General features: G+C 37.8%; 1 protein-coding gene across 3 annotated transcripts in view; it reads right to left on the reverse strand.

The window, feature by feature from the left end:
- Window positions 1-17422, reverse strand: part of Ep300 (E1A binding protein p300) — a 78882-nt gene that overhangs the window by 16870 nt on the left and 44590 nt on the right. For 2 of the 3 annotated variants that reach the window (XM_015501876.1, XM_015501874.1), the window contains 10 exons: window positions 14860-14937; window positions 14118-14227; window positions 12180-12317; window positions 11039-11476; window positions 8634-8813; window positions 8267-8411; window positions 5959-6077; window positions 4434-4673; window positions 3705-3793; window positions 998-1078 (listed from right to left, as the gene is read on the reverse strand). In XM_015501876.1, the coding sequence (XP_015357362.1) occupies window positions 998-1078; window positions 3705-3793; window positions 4434-4673; window positions 5959-6077; window positions 8267-8411; window positions 8634-8813; window positions 11039-11476; window positions 12180-12317; window positions 14118-14227; window positions 14860-14937 (1618 nt within the window). The remainder of the gene's footprint in view (window positions 1-997; window positions 1079-3704; window positions 3794-4433; window positions 4674-5958; window positions 6078-8266; window positions 8412-8633; window positions 8814-11038; window positions 11477-12179; window positions 12318-14117; window positions 14228-14859; window positions 14938-17422) is intronic. The other variant, XM_048803094.1, reaches the window with a different exon arrangement.

Below are 17422 nucleotides of genomic sequence, written 5' to 3' on the forward strand. Positions count from 1 at the left end.
ACAAGTTATAACCTAGAGATTCATTTATCTGAATGGTGGGTCTTAGGCTCTCTAAGTATGATCTGAAGTCAAAGAGCACCAGGAAGATCTGGGAACTTTTAGAAATGTAGACTCTTTTAGATTAAAGTAATTTTTAAAGCCAGAGACATATTGCCTTGAAGTCTGGAACACTTGGTAGGCCACTTCTACTCTATCTAAACTGACTTCCCCTTCTGAATCAGTGAAACCTGCCCTAGAGTGAACCTCCCTGCTTTAGCCAAGAGTCAGAATGCCTCCTTGGGAAACCATGGTTCCCAGCATCTACAGTCTCAGACTAGAACCCAGAACTTCTATCCTGTATTTCAATAGTGACTGAAAGGGAAGTGCAACATTATAATCCAGTTTGGAAAAACCAGGTTTTCTCAGAATCCTGTTTGTACTATTTTACTACTTTTGTGGAATGTACTCCACATCTTCTGTTTAAAGAGTTATTCTTTCTTAAATAAATAGTGTATCTAAATTTTAGAGATTAACATTGCAGTTAAGGCTACATGTTTCAAAAGTTTTCTTGGCATTTACCAAACTGGTAAGAGCTTATGAGACTGCAAAACCCAACTAGGCCTGTTAAAGCCCTACATGTTAAGACTGTTATTTTTTCAGAAGATAGGGTACTTTTACTCTAAACTGACTGTCCAATGTGGACATATCCCTAGATCAGCACTGTCTAGTAGAGCTTTATGCCATGATGGCTATGTGCTGATAACTAGCCATAGATGGCTACTGGGCATCTGAAATGTGAGTGTACAACTGAGGAGTTACTTCTGGTTTTTTTAATTTTTAACTACCCACCCGAGACTAATGGCTATGATACAAGACAGGACCAGCTAACACCATGTAGAAGCCCAAGTATCATCATCATCTGAAAACAAACTGAGGGGAGGGAAGAAAAAACAAAAACAAACAAACAAACAAACAAACAAACAAACAAAACACTTCTCAAAATAATGCAGTTACTTACGTTTGGGGCTGGGAAGGGTCATCCCCCAAAGAAACGCTCTCCCCTTGGATTTCATTGAAACACTTCTCACAGAAATGATACCTGTCGGCAAGAAGGCCATACTGGGGTGAACTGTTCCGTTCACACAACACAGCCCAAGCCAAGCAACGAAGCCACCAATCACAGCAGGCCAAGGAGGGGGACGGGAGCAGAGAGCAGGTCATCAACGGCGACAAGGACATTCAATGATGCAGATTTATGGGCCCCACAGTTTGGGTTTTTTGGTTTTGGTTTGGTTTTTTGTTTTTTTGCAATCAAAGCCAAGTGCAGACAACGACAAGCATGGGGGAGAAAAAAAAAAAAACAAAACAAACGAAGAAATGAGGGATTGCAGGACAACAAAAAACATAAAAGCAAGACAGGACAACACAAAGCAGAAAGCCAAGGCAAAGCACAGATTAGCATTAAATATCTCAACGGGATCACAAGTAGCAAATGATTACAGCAAATAAAATAAAAATGTTTCACTTACACAGACCCATACCCTGTCACTTCACTAGCTAATGCTACTTGATGTAAATAATCAGGAGGAGGAAGAATGATAAATATACCAGAGAGGAGACTGTCACTCTCACCACTACCTAAACATGGCAATCACACACTTCTTCCCACTTCCAAAAAGAAAAACAAAAGAACCCAGTTGGGCAAGGCACAGTGGCGCACGCTTCTCAGGAAGCTGAGGCAGCAGGATCTCGAGTTCAAAGCCAGCCTCAGCAAAAAGAGAGGTGCTAAGCAATTCGGTTACACCCTGTCTCTAAATAAAATACAAAACAGGGGTGGGGATGTGGTTCAGTAACTGAGTGTAATCCTTGGTAACTAAAAAAAGACCCACTAGGGATACAGTAGAAGGAAATAATTCCTCCAAAAACAAATGATTAAAGAACATAAAATACAATCCTAAAGAAGCCTTAAGTAAAAAAGATAGTTTTTCACTGAATAGATTCCACAAAGTAGTTAAATACACATTATACCCATTATATACTTCAAAAGGGCGGGGGGAAGCAGCGGTGTATTCAGGTATGATTAAATGTGCATTGGTAAGAAATAAAAAAAGGGGGCTGAGGTTGTGGCTCAGCCGCAGAGCGCTCGCCTTGCAAGTATGAGACCCTGGGTTCGATCCTCAGCACCACATAAAAATAAATAAGTGAAATAAAGGTATTGTGTCCAACTACAACTAAAAAATATTAAAAAAAAAGTACTGTACATTGTTGTTAAAAATCCAAAAATGGCATAAATCAAGATTATAACATGAGGAAAGTTTCACGCCAGTTGTTACCTGAATTTTTAAATACAACGTGCTTATGTAACTTTAGTCTCCCCTTTCCTGACTTTCAAGGAATTAAAAAAAAAAAAAAAAAAAATCTGGATTCTAATGCCTACAAAGTATTAGGAGTTCAATGAACTCTTCTAAGTAAACAAAGTTTGGGTGAGTTTTCAAGGCTAGAAATGCATCTGTAGCACACAAGTTCAACAAAACCCCAACACCATGGGCTTGGTATTATTTTTTAAAATTTTTTAAGTTGTTGATATACCTCTATTTTATTTATTTTTATGTGGTGCCGAAGATCGAACCCAGTGCTTCACACATGCTAGATAAGCGCTCTACCACTGAGTAACAACTCCAGCCCCAGGTTTGGTATTATTAAAAAACTAAAGGCATTTAACTACCTAGCCCTGCTGTTACTAGTCAGAAACTGCAAAATAAACATCCAATGCAAGCTATATTGGAGCCTCATTATTGAAAACATGAGATTAATCATGTTTAAAACAGATTCATGAATGCAATTTTTGTGATTATTGGTTACTAACTGAGCAGGAGAAAATGCTTAGTTCATTACAAGTCTACCAATCTCTGCAATACCTAGTTGTTGTTTTTTTTTTGTGAAGTCAGGTACAGAACTATTTTGAAGGTTTTCCTTTTAATTTACTTGAAGAGAGCAAAGCAAATACTCTAAAATCCTATTTTCATCTCTTCTAAGAGCTACTAAGGGATAGGCCACACACAGAAAAAAACAACAACAAAAAAACCCCACAACACCTAATTTTAGCCACGTGCAGTGACACACGCCTGTAATTGCAAATTGCAGTGGTTTGGGAGACTGAGACCTCAAGCAACTCAGCAAGACCCTATCTCTAAATAAAATATTTGAAAAAGAGGTTAGAGACGTGGCTCAGTAGTTAATGTTCAATCCCTGGTACCAGGAAAAAAATATAATAGTATCTAAAGCCAACAAATTTTAATTCAAAGTTCTACAGTAGGCTGTGGCAATTAATAAAAGCACAACATAAAGAGATGTGGAGTCTGGATACAGTCCCAGGAGCTCACAAAGTTGCATATCTTCCCAAGTTCTTGGGTTCCTCCTGTATACAAAACCCAGGGCTGGGTTATAGCTCAGTATTGCCTAGCATGTGTTGAGGTCCTAGTTTTAATCCCCAAACAACAAAAAAATAAACAAAAGTAAATAAAGGCCCAGACAACTCAAGCAAGGGTATTTTTTTGCTAGGAAATTTTATAATTCTGCAAGCAAAGGCAGAAAATAATGGTAGAACTTGTGGCGTACAGGTGTATTCAAGCAAGTTACCATGATGCATGTGTGCTTATTCAGCTGCATGCAACTTCCTAGACACGAGGACACATGAACTGCAGTCTACATGTGGTCAAGCTTACCTGTTCTGGTAGCTGTAGTAAGTAGCATCACGAGGGATTGTGCATAACTGTTTGCCATAGCAACACAGTGTCTGTGGAGAAAACTCCAACTGCAAAAGAAATATTTTGTTAAAGAGCACAGTGTGAAGTGTGAGTTAGAATAGTCACAATGGAAAATCTAAACAAAAGTTAGTGATGTCTTAGTTTTCATTTATGTTAATTACAACAGACTACTTCAGTTTCCAAAAAACATTCCAAGTTGAATACTATAGAAGTTGACCATCTGAGGTAGACTAAGCAGTCTTTTATTTCTGTCCCATTCCACAGACCCCACTAGGACAAGTATAGCTCAAACACTGTAATTGTGTATGCAAAAGAAAGCTAGTAGATGTTCTGCAATGTACACATACAGTGGAACAGGACAGAGCTCGTATTCCAGATGAGCTTAGTCTGATGATTTGGCATTCTAAGGTCTAGTTTGCCATATAATTCACGTCTGTGTACAAAATGTCTTTACAGAAAGCCCATTCTATACAAATAATATACTACTGTGATGTGTGAAACTAACAATAAACAGTGCATTTAGAGAAAGGTCCTCTTGGGGCGAGGATGTAGCTCAGTGGTAGATTACAGGCCTAGCATGCCTGATGCCCTGGGTTTAATCTCCAGCACAGGGAGGGGAGAGGGAGAAGACAAGAGGGAGAGAGAAAAAGACATTATTTAAAGGCAGATTTGAAAGCCATTTCTTACCTTTCTGCCACAACAATATCCAAGGCTTTGCATGACTGGGTCAATTTCTTGTTCAAAGACCTCAGAGAGCTTGGAACAGTATTTGTATACCCGTGAAGTTTTCCGGTTATATAGCCAGGCATTATTGAACATGAGCCAAATGTCATCCACATATTGCCAAGGCTCTTGATACTGTCCAGTGTCTAACTTCCTCTTGATGGTAGAAAGATCCATGGGGCTTTTCACAATATCAAAGTAATCCTACAAGGACAAGTGACATCAAACAACATTATTCACTCTTTGGGCAGTGTATTTGAGGCTGAATGGAGTACTCTATTATACTTTTTAATTTTCCATGTAATTGAAGTTTTGACCTGTCTATATTCCTAATAGTAGACTAATATCCATCACATCTTCAAATCAGTTTATATATACATGAAATGGTACAGAGGGCAAGGAGAATAAAGCTAGTAGGGATTCTCAAGACAGTAGGCTGATGGTCCCCAAAGTAACTCCAGCTGCTATGCCATAGTACACATGTGATTGGTACAAAGAAGACAAGTCTTAAAAACTCACTGGAAGGGGCCTATAAAAATGAGGAAATGAAGCCCAGAGAACTTCAGTGCTACATCTAAGGTCAAAGGAAAAATGAACTCCTGAAGGATTTTTGCCCCTGGAAGCACTCATGTATCCTGTCTAATAAAATTTTAAAACCTTCCAATGAAAGCTGCTAGCAGCCTGGTGTATATAATGGCATTTTTAAAAGGACACAAAACTGGGCTGGGGATGTGGCTCAAGTGGTAATGTGCTAGCCTGGCATGTGCAGGGCGCTGGGTTCGATCCTCAACACCACATAAAATAAAGATGCTGTGTCCACTAAAAAATAAATATTAAAAAATTCTCTCTCTAGGACACAAAACTAACTTGGGTCCACCATAAATCATAATACCCAGAAATTCTACTCCTAAAGTAGTTACCAAAGAGAAATATAGACATAACTACAATAAAAACATGTACATGAATATATAAAGCAGTGCTACCCTCAATAGCCAAAAAGTGGAGATAACTAAAATGTTTACCAATTAAACAATGAATAAATGAAATGTGGTATTATCTATTATTAAAGCACAAAAAGGGATGAAGTATTGATTTTTTTTTCATTTTAGAGATGGGGGTCATGCTATGTTGCCCAGGCTGGACTCAAACCTCCTAGTTCTCCTGCTTCAACCTCCTAAAGAGCTGGGTTATAGACACATGCCACGATGCCTAACTTGAGGTACTGACTGATGCTATAAAATGGCTGAACTCTCCCCAACTGCCCCCTAAAACTTGAAAGATAAGTCAAAAAATAAATAAAAGATTATTGTATCCACCTACAACTAAAAAAAAAAAAAGAAAGAAAATTAAAATTATGGTGACTGTTGTACAACTCTGAGAATACATACTAAAAGCCTTTGAATTATGAACTTATTTAAAGTGACTTGTATGTGTATTACACCTCAATAAAACTGGTACCAAATTAAAACCAAAGAAAATAAATACTTACAGGGATTCCCAGAAGCTGAGGGTCCACAGGTTGACGAAAGGGAAGGGATTCTGGGTCCTGTCGGTAAAGTGCCTCTAATGTTGGCATCAGTGCCTGTCGTAGTTCTTCTGGTTTGAAAACTTTAAAAGTACATTTAAATTGATTATCAATTGAAACAAACCATTTAAAAAAAAACATTCAAGCTGAAGTTTAAGTATCTCAAGACTCACAAAATACCAAAGTGATTATACTGGGCTAGAGGTATAGCTCAGCGATGGAGTGCTTGCCTAGCATGATCGAGGTCCTAGGTTTACTGACTAGCATGGAAGGTGACTACACTGTCCTCCAGGAAACGGCTTGCTTCCTGATTCTAACTCCTGCTCTTTACAGGCAGTACCTTCAAAACAGCATGACTTGTCACCACAATTATAAGCTCAGTTAATTTTCCAGTCATAAATTCAGTTAACACAGACTCGGCTAAGTAGAAAGAGAAGCCAAGGGAAATTAAAAATCTATGAAGAGATGTCACAAAATAATAGTCCGAAAGATACTGCTGGTAAGAGAACAGAAAATGTTCTTTCATGACACCAGTATTTACGTAACAAAGCCAGAAATAGACCTGATTCTGTCCTATCACTAAAGGAATTGAAGGCACTCAAAGAGTCTCTGATTAAAATGCTTGATGTTTTAGAGCCGAGGAGTAAAAGTGGTGTATTATTTTAACAGTGGATACTAGGGTTTATGTGTAAAATTAAAAGAGAGAGAGAGAGAGAGAGAGAACACTAAATTGTTGTTGTTAAGAATAAGAGTCTTGGTTATTCAAAACCTGTTCTTTTCCCAAAAGTCAAGAAAGATTTGCTAGCATTTCCAGCGAATGGAATTAATTTAAGCCATCATTCAAGAAACTAGTGATTAAGGATTCAACTCTGAATAAATAAAAATAAAAACAAAATACTCTGAGAAAGGGAAGGCCTTGATCTAAAAATTAACTTCGCCTTCAGGTACATATTCGTTAGTACTTTTAGATATTGTTCACTTCAGTGAGGAACTGCCATGAAAAAAAAAATTACACTACAGAGAGGAGAGAGTTCTATCTCAGACTTCTTTGTACTCAAAATAAATGAGTAAACGTGTTAATTTTTAAAAAAAAAATTTTTAGTTGTTGATGGATCTTTATTTATTTATACATGGTGCTGAGAATTGAACCCAATGCCTCACACATGCTAGGCAAGTACTCTACCACTGAGCTACAATCCCAGCCCTACAGATTAAATGTTTTGAAGAGAGATCCCTAATAGTTAAGACTGCATTTGTGGGGCTGGGATTGTAACTCAGTGGTAGAGCACTAGCCTTGCACGGGTGAGGCCCTGGGCTTGATCCCCAGCACCACATAAAAATAAACAAATAAAAATAAAGATATTGTGTCCATCTACAACTAAAAAAAAAAAAAAAAAAAAAAAAAAAAAAGACTGCATTTGTTACAACCTACCTACATTGAAATACCATCTCAACACTTAACAAATATTTTGAATGAAAAATTTTAAACTTGGTGTTTTATGTCATATTATATTTTTGGAAAATTTTTATATACATCATCTCTAAGATTCAGCAGATCACTTACCTGAAGGATCACCAAGAGCCATAAGAAGCTCTAGTTCTAGTTTTTGGGAGTTATCCGAGGTGAACACTCTGCCCAGGTACTATCTGGCTGAGTGACCTGGGGCTAGTTACTTAAACTTGCTAAGTCTTAGTCTTCCTGCCTGTTAAAAACTTCAGACTTAGGCTGCCTCAGTTTTGTGGCTCAGTGGTAGAACACTCGCCTCATATATGTGAAGCCCTGGGTTTGATCCTCAGTGCCACGTAAAAATGAAATAAAGGTATTGTGTCCATCTACAACTAAAAGAATATTTTAAGAAGACAAAACGACCTTCAGAGTTGTTGTGTAGTTTTTTAAGTGATATAGTTGCTGATCCTTGTTCACAAAGAAGGCAAACCATAAATGCTACTGTTATTAGTGCTATTCTTTCCTGCATTTTAGTCAAGGATATAATTCAGCCATTTTTCTCTTCTGAAAAAGATAATTTCTCAAAGGTGCTAATGAATAAACCCTGAAGAAATGAGGGGCACGACTGACTCAGCAGTCATAGCAAGTGCAAATATCTATAGGAAAAAAAATTCTTTTTCAATAATAGTTAACCAAGCTCAGGGCCCCAAACTTAATTAAATCACATTACTGGTTATTTCTGAGGCCCAAGAGGCCCAATCCTGTTCTATTCTGGGTCTTTGTTTTTTCTCTACCTCCAGAAACAGACCACCTAAAAAATCTTACTCTTTTTCTTTGACTGTCCGGGAGCTGGAGAAGACTGGGTAGCTGAAGTACTTGGCTGGTCTTCCTCCTCTTTTATTTCAGTTTTTAACTCTGTGCCTCTCTCTTCTGTTTCTGCAGGTTCCACTTTACAGTCTTCAGCTTTAGCCTAAAAGATAAGGTATGTATTTTCTGTATTTCAAAAACATTCAGTTGTGAAACAATACAATTAATATCATAATTAACTCTCTCCCCTGGACATATCTGGAGTCTTTCTCACTGGAAAAATCAATGTAATTACACCTAATTATCAGAATATTTTCCTACAATATATTTTTCTTTAAATCAGGAGTCATAATCAAATCATAGCAGTTACCTGCTCTACTCTTACCTCTGGAATATCCTCCGACTGAGTGTCTGCTGGTTCTGGTTGATCCACTTCCATTTTGGCCTCCAGTTTTACTTCCTGTGAAGGCTGCTTCTCAGGAATGGTCTGAGAATTCACTTCTGTGCTACTAGTAGATGGAGGGTTTGACACCTGTCCTTCAATGCTTACAGCTGGCTGGGAAAGCTATAGAGAAAGAAGGGGAAACACACCAAAAGTTTGCCAATTACACAAGTAGAATTTAAGTTACATAGAATTACACACCAATATTTTGGCTAGTGCCATTATATATCCACTTATGGTGCACAATTTAGAAACAGGAGATTAAGGCCTTTGCGATACAGACAGGCTGATTATTTTTTGCTAATTAACATTCTGTGGAACTATGTGAGTAGTGGAGTTCCAAAGATGACTTTCTCAGAGAAGCTCACGTGTATCAAGAAATGAAACAACTAACAAAAGGATAACTATTTTTCTTTTAACCTCTCATTAGCAAAAGTTTCAAATACACAGAAAAGCAGAGAGAACAAATATAGTGAACTTCCATACACAATGATTATTTTGAATCAACACAAGCATGTGTTGGAATCCCTGGCAATTTTAATCTCTTATTTTTAAAAATAATAATATTATTTTTTAGTTTTCGGTGGACACAACATCTTTATTTTACTTTTATGTTGTGCCGAGGATTGAACCCATCGCCCCGCGCATGCCAAGACGAGCGTGCTACCGCTTGAGCCACATCCCCAGCTCTGGCAATTTTAATCTTTCCTCGAAGACTTCCCAATAAGAAATGTTACAGGTCTGGAGGAACTAGCTCAGTGGTACAGTCCCGTGTGCAAAGCTCAAAGTTTTATTCCCAGTACTGTATTAGGAACAAAAAAAAAAGTCAATATAATTAGTCGTATTTTTCAAATTTACCATATTAAAGAAAAAGATCAAGCAAATTTGGTCTTGTCTTTTTTTTTTTTTAAACATAGCAAATGATTTTATTTAGTACTTCTGTAGCAACATTGTCTCTTAGACCATTCTTAAGACTTTAATAATGAAACCATGATGTAAAGCTTTTTTTTTCTTTCTTGCATACATGACAATAGTGGAGTGCATTACATTCATAATTATCCATTCACAGCAATTTTTTGTAACTCTGTATATAAAGTATGTTCACACCAAATTATGCCATTATACATGAGCTCTCTTAATTCTTTTTGCATACAATTCTTAGTACACCTTTATACCACCATTTATCATATCTCTGTTTGTATATAAGGTATGTTGACACCAAATTCACATCTTCAAAATTTGGTCTTTTCAATATTCTGCCCTTCCTTGTTTTTTAGAGGTTACTGCTGGTACTTAATTCACAAACATGACTGAACTAAAATATTAGTATCAATCATCAAGGCAGAAAGTCTAAGCCTTACAGAGTTCTTTTAACAGAGACTCATGTACTAGATGAAAATTTGGACCTTTTACCATAAACATAACTAACCTGTCACAAAGAAACTACATGTTGTGGGCTTATAATTCTTTCACCTTAGATCACTTTTTTCTTTTTTGGTGGAGGGGACGGAACCCAGGGCCTTATGCATGTATTATACCACTGAGTCTTACTCCCTGCCTGAGCTTAACTTTCTTTTTTAATTCTGTAGTTATAGGTGGACACAATGTCTTTATTTTACTTTATGTGGTGCTGAGGACTGAACCCAAGTGCCTCACGCATGCTAGGCGAGTGCTCTACCTCTGAGCCACAACCCGAGCCGTAATCATAACTTTTTAACTTTGTTTAGAGCTACAGAGTGCTGGCATGGTGATATAGGCCTATAATCAGGGCAAGAGGACTGCAAATTCCAGGCCAGCCTCGGCAACTTCTGTCTTAAAGAAAAAGTAGCCAGGTGTGGTGGTGCATGCCTGAAATCCTAGAGGCTCAGGTAGATAAGGCAGGAGGATCACAAGCTCAAAGCCAGTTTCAGCAATGGTGAGGCATTAAGCAACTCAGTGAGACCCTGTCAAAAAATCAAAATAGGGCTGGGGATGTGGCCCAGTGGTCAAGTACCTCTGAGTTCAATCCCCAGTACTCCACCTACCAAAAAAGAAAGTACGAGTAGTAGAAATAGTGTGTGTACACATTTATATAAATATAAAAAGGCTGGAGATGTAGCACAGTGTTTGTGTCCCAGAGTTCTATCCCCAACACTGCAAAGAAAGAACAAACAAAAAAACAAACAACAGTGCTACAAAGACTCAGAAATCCATTAACCCCAGTTCCTTCTATGCTAGGCAACAAAATGGAAAAGGTTCCATTCTATCCATGGAGAAATAAGAGATGAAATAAGTAAGACCAGAAATAGTGCACAAATAAAATACAGAACAATTTAAGTAATTCTGTGTAAGACCCAATCTCTGCTTACCGGAGTCGCAGGCTGTGGAGGCAGTAGTGGTGCTGTTGGTGTGGGAACAGAGGCTGCTGTACTTTGCTGCGAGCGAGGCTGCTGCTGGGGCTGGTCGACTGAAGGAGCAGCAGGAAGTGAAGGTTGCACTTGGGGAGGAAGCTGGGTTGTTGGTGGTGTAGGTGTCTGTCTGGATGGGGGATGCAGGGCCTGGGGCTGTTGTCCAGGTGGCATGGCAGGAGGTGTAGGAACAGGGGCTGGAATTGCTGTTGCTGGTGGCTGCTGAGCCCCTATGCTTGGGGGAGTGTGGTGAGGGGTTGGGGTACGACTGGGTACAGGAGAGGGTGAATTCTGATGGAGAGCTGGCTGAGGGAGAGGAGGACAGTGAATGTGGCTCCCTTGAGAACCTGGAGGCATTATAGGAGAGTTCACTGGACAGGAAGAACTGGACATTTGTGCCTATTAAAATGAAGGGAAAAAATTATTTATATAGACAGGCTATATATTTAGGACATAAAATGATTAAACAGAAAGCAGCAAGGTCTCTATTTTAAAATACCCTATAAAAAATCCTATTGCTGGCCCCCCAGATGATGATGATGGATGATGATACAACTGATTTAGTACTTAACCAAAGAGACTTCAAACCATTCAGCAGAATGGTTTTATCAATGCAGGGGCACAGGAGACTTGAGTATACAGAGCTCCTGGGACCTTTCTATCCTCTCTTCAGTCACAGTTCCTCCTTCTACATTGCAGTCTCACTAAACTTTCAGTTCTAAAAGTGTTTACTCCTCAAAAAATGTTAAAATCACCAATTTAAAAAAATCACTGAGGGGCTAGAGATGTGGCTCAAGCGGTAGCGCGCTCGCCTGGCATGCGTGCGGCCCAGGTTCGATCCTCAGCACCACATACTAACAAAGATGTTGTGTCCGCCAAAAACTAAAAAAAATAAATAAATATTAAAATTCTCTCTCTCTACTCTCTCAAAAAAAAAAAAAAAAAAATCACTGAATAATCTCTTCATGTTCTGAAATCCAAAACTGTTACTAAACAAATAAACAATCCTGTTCCCCTCCCCCTAATTCTCTGCTGCCACCCATCACTGTAAAAACCTAAATCAAGAGAATAACAAAGTAAAAAATCCATTTGTGAAACATACTTGAGACACTGGTGCTTGACCGCTGGATGGAGCCAAAGGCATATTTGTTACATTCATTCCCTGTGATGGGAACTGAGTTTGGGAGAGGAACTGGCTCTGGCTGGAAGGCTGCTGCATGCGAGGCCCATAGCCCATAGGCTGCAAAAAATCAGAGCAACAAACTGCTTCAATATAGTTCTACTACAATTGGAACTATCAACTTCTCTGGCTTTGTTTCCAGACTTTGTTTCCAGCAAAGAAAGGCAAAAAGAAGAGAATACATGCAGAAGTGAGAGTACCAAGGGAGAAATAAAGTTGTGGAAAAATCAACTCTTATGCCAACGTTTAACAGAAGAGCCTCAATGTTTACCCAAGCCTACTAAAGAAATAACAAAAGCACATTCTCTTGGTACACAAATATACCTGGAACTCTGACAAAGTATCAAGGCAACTGTGTGCACACTGTTAAAAGTGTAGAGAGTGAATTACAATTGTATGAGCGTTCTGCTCATGTTACTGGTATTGCAATAACATCAACAATAAGACTCTAACAGGTAAATCCAAAATATTACAAGTGGTTGCTGAATCTGACAGGATTGATGATATGCAAATGCTCTAGTGACTGTTAAATCTCATTTCTAAAATTGCTCTACATAAACCCAGACTTTTATTGATTTACTTTTTACTTTTTTGCAGTACTAGGAGCTGGACCCAGTAGTGTTCTATACATTGGGACACATCCCAAACCCTTTTTATTTATTGAGGCAGGGTCTCATTATGCTGCTGAGAATGGCCTTAACTGGTGTGCACCAGTAGGCAGGAAATCTAGAGTACCAAGAGGAAAACTTCATAAACTTTAGAGAAAAGCCACTGCCTTATAAATTATAAAAACAGGATGCATGGTTAAATATGACAGATTAATGAGATGTAGTAGTAAATGCTGGAGAACTTCAAAAAGGCCCAAGGAATGGTGGTACCTGGTAAATATAAAAGGCAGGCTGAGATATGGGACAAAGGCAGGAGCTGGCTGGCTGGCTAAGACTTTACAAAAGCAACCGCAAGATGCTAAGTTTCTACTCTCCAGTTTCTAAATCAGACAACTGCCTTTCTATTACCCTTGCAAAAGATCGTTCCCTGCCTGGAGAGGGGAAGACAGGTACTAAAGGAAAGAGGTATCTATAGAAAGTGTGAATGTTGAAACTCCAGGGATGGGAGTTTTTTTGTCAGCTATGATATATACACTTTAGCCATGTTTTTTTTTTTTTTTTTTAAGTTATAAGCCACTTCTGTGCCATTATCTAAACTTCAAAATTATTACCTACAAAGTGTTTTAATTTACTGTAGTTTAACCATAATTAATTCCTCAATGTACTTAATACCCCCTCTCTCCCCCTAGTTCAGTACACAAGAACTGGGCATAGTGGCACATGCATGTACTCCTAACCATGGCAATTACTAAGGAGGCCAAGGCAGAAGGATGGCAAATTTAAGAGCAGCCTTGGCAATTAACTGAGATGCTATCTCACTATCAAAAATTTAAAAGGCTGGGAATATAGCTCAATATTAAAGTACCCTTGATCCCCAGTGCTCACACTGCAAAACTGAGTACGTAATGCCACTTCCTTAACATGAATTTTCTTCAATTTACATCCACTTATTATCTCAGGATTAGAAATTAGGAAAAATTTCTAAAAAGTAGTTTCTAGTTAAACAAGATAAGCAAAATTTAAGGGTATTAACATTTCTTTCCCAGTTGTGGTATACTATTTAGTTCTTGCCATACTAAAACTATTCTTATCCTGAAACACATCATTTTATATTTATAAAAAGCCAAATACAACAGATTTGCAGTGTAAGAACAAAGTCTTGTAGTTTATGATATGAAGTAAAAACGAAGAAAAAAGATTTTTAATATATAAGGTAGAAGTCAAACAGATTACCCAAAGAAGTCAAACTAACCGGGTTGAGAGCTCCAGGCTGGGCCAACTGTCCATGGTGCTGAAGAGGAGAGGTTTGCCGGGGTCCAAGAGGGGCCTGGGGCATATTCATCTGACCGAACTGATTTAAACCTGTGAATTCATGTAAAACATAATATCTGAATACCTTTAAGGAAGTGAGAGATAGGAGGTTTTTTTTTTTTTTTTTTTAATATTTGATTTTTAGTTGTAGTTGGACACAATACCTTTACTTTATTTTTATATGGTATTGAGGATCGAACCCAGGGCCTCCAACATGCTAGGCATATACTCTACCGCTGAACCACAGTCCCAGCCCCAAGATAAGAATTTTTATATCTGATTCTGTGTAATTTTCTCAGGACTAATAACAAAAACTTTCTTTCAACCTCATAACTACAGATGAATATTTCATTCACAACAGCTGAAAAAGTGAATTGTTAACTAACATATGGTTTCTAAATGAAATTTTATAAGCTGCAGTAAATTCCAACTTAGCCAGCTGTTTTGAAATGGATGTTTTATCATTTACTGTCATCTGCCCTTTGACCTGCCAGACAACCTGCTCTTCACGCCCCCCCCAACACCCCTTCCTCTGTGGGCTTCCAACCCCAAAAAGTTTTTTTATTTGACAAGCAGGTAATTTTGATACTTGCTACTGGTCTAAAGCAAGAAAAAAATATGGCAAGTATAATTTTATAGTACATCAGAGACTGTTAAAAATGGATTTTTCTTTCTTAATTTACCAGGTTGTGGAGTAATCCGAGACATCATCTGGTTTGGCACACTGCCACGGATCATAGCTGGATCAGGTAACGGACCATCTGGAATGGAAGAGAAATGGTTAAACAAGTTATTTTTGTACCAGCTGCCTTCACTAAACAAAACGAAAATCTACAATATATTGCTAATAATAGCTTTAAAAAATCAGCCTGAATCTCAAAAGAAAAACATTCTGAATTAGACATGAGCCTGAAGAAAATGTCTTCATGTTATATTGAACTATATCATGTGCCTCCTAAACACAAAAATAAAAATATTTAACAATGAGATTTATATATATGAATTTTACTGTTTTCTTAGATCATCTATATATCCAACAAGGTGTACAGAGAAAAATATTAGTTCTCCACCATCCTGTGACAAAACAAGATGCCTCAGTGATCAGCTCCTTCCTCCTGAGTGCTGCACAGTCAAACCTCAGGCACACAAATGGGAGACCCTCCTCTAAGGAGATATCACCCATCACTTCAGACAGCTCATAACCTGTAATAAATGAGCATTTTTAACTTTTAAAGAGCCTTCCAAATATCTCTACTGATATCTCTTTCATATATATTTTCCATAATTATTGTTTAATCTTTTTCCTTTTTTTAATATTTATTTTTTAGTTGTAGTTGGACACAATACTCTCATTTTATTTATTCATTTTTGTGTGGTACTAAGGATCAAACCCAGGGCCTCACACGTGCTAGATGAGCACCCTGCCACTGAGCCACACCTCAGCCCTTCTCTCTCTCTCTTATCATAGTAAGGTGATTAGCACCCTTAATATTGAAAATACTTTCCTCAGTTTGTTCAGTCCAGTACTGCTTATGATACCTTCTATTATTATTTTTTTTTTTTCTTTAAAAACTTTCAGTTTGGGTCTAGAGTTGTGGCTCAGTGGTGGAGCACTTGCCTACCATGTGTGAGGCGCTGGGTTTGATCCTCAGCACCACATATAAATAAAACTTAAAAAAAAAAAACTTTCAGGTAGTGCCTAGTTATAGAGAAATTTCTTAATTTCCTTTTACATTTCCTTGAATAGTCTATTTCAATTTCAAACATTTCTCTTAAAGCTCAAAATCATTAAGTTTGTCTATGACTAATTTCTATAAATAGGAATAAGGCAAGGATCTAATTTTATAAAATGTCAGATTTAATATGAGCTAACAGCAAACTTACCATATTATTTTACTGATACTACTTGAGCAAATTCTACCCAACCCTAGTATTTCAAACGTGTACTTCTCTATTTCCCAAATAATTATACTAGTTCAGGATCAAACCCAGATTATTTCATTTTCTCTTATTTTCGGAATCATTTTTTCGTTGAGATCATTTCTCAAATCTAATCCTTGTTTTCTCATTCCAAAACATTTTTTCCTTATACCTACTCAAAAAGTATGCTCCTCTTCCCTTGCCACTGGGGCTCCATATATACTATTCCTTCTGCCAGAAATGTTGCTCTTTCTAATTCTTTATATATCTTTGTTCAGTTAGAAGAGTGTATTTAGCTAGATGTGGTTACAGATGCCTAAAGTCCTAGTTACTCAGGAGGCCAAAGTAGAAAGACTGCAAGTTCTACACTAGTAGCTTGGGTGACTTAATGAGACTATGCCCCCAAACAAACAAACAAATTAATGAGACTGTGTCCAAAAATAAATAAGTAACCACATAAATAAATAAATCGGTGCATCTGGCACACTGTAGTTCTCAAATATGGCTGCTAAAGGCCAAGGATTGAGGAAGATGAATTCCTCAGTTCCAATGGTCAACAGATCGTATAAGAATTGCTATTTGGAGGTTCAGTTCATACTTCCTATAGGTGGTCAGTATCCCTTAACTCAAGAGGAACAAATACCCACTATCATAGCCTTTCTTACATCATTTCAACAGCCTGTGTTCTTATGTCTGTGTCTCAACACCATATTTCACTACTTAGAACCTAATAAGTCAATGAATGAATGAAGTAATGTTTAGGAGAATGGTGTTACAACCAGAAATGACCAGACTCGATTTTAAATGATACTATGCTTCTAAAAATTTGTTTTAAGACACAAAATATGTTGTGTTAAAGAGGAAGCATGACATTGCAACATTATCTTGAATACTTTCAGGAAGTATTTAAGCCTTTATGGGGTCCCTGAACATAGCCGGCCTATCTCTACTAGTTGCCTGTCACAGGCAAGCCATTATTTTCTATGTTCCACTATTAGAGAAGACTATTTCAGGCTCTAAAAAAAATAATGTCAGATTACCAAGTTAAGCATAATGCCCCAAAATCTTAATATACTCTTCAGCTGACATTTTTAAAAATATTTTGGGGGTATACATCATTTGGCAGAGTGCCTGCCTGGCATGCACAAGACCCTGGGTTTAATCCCCAACACCACAAAAAAAATTTTTTTAGTTATAGATGGACACAATACCTTTATTTATCTTCATGTGGTGTTGAGGATCAAACCCAGTGCCTCACACATGCTAGGCAAGCACTCTACTGCTGAGTCACAACCCCAGCCCCATCAACTGTCACTATATATATAC

The sequence above is a fragment of the Marmota marmota genome, unplaced genomic scaffold, assembly GCF_001458135.2.
Source record: "Marmota marmota marmota unplaced genomic scaffold, marMar, whole genome shotgun sequence".
In the NCBI taxonomy this organism is placed as follows: Eukaryota; Metazoa; Chordata; class Mammalia; order Rodentia; family Sciuridae; genus Marmota; species Marmota marmota.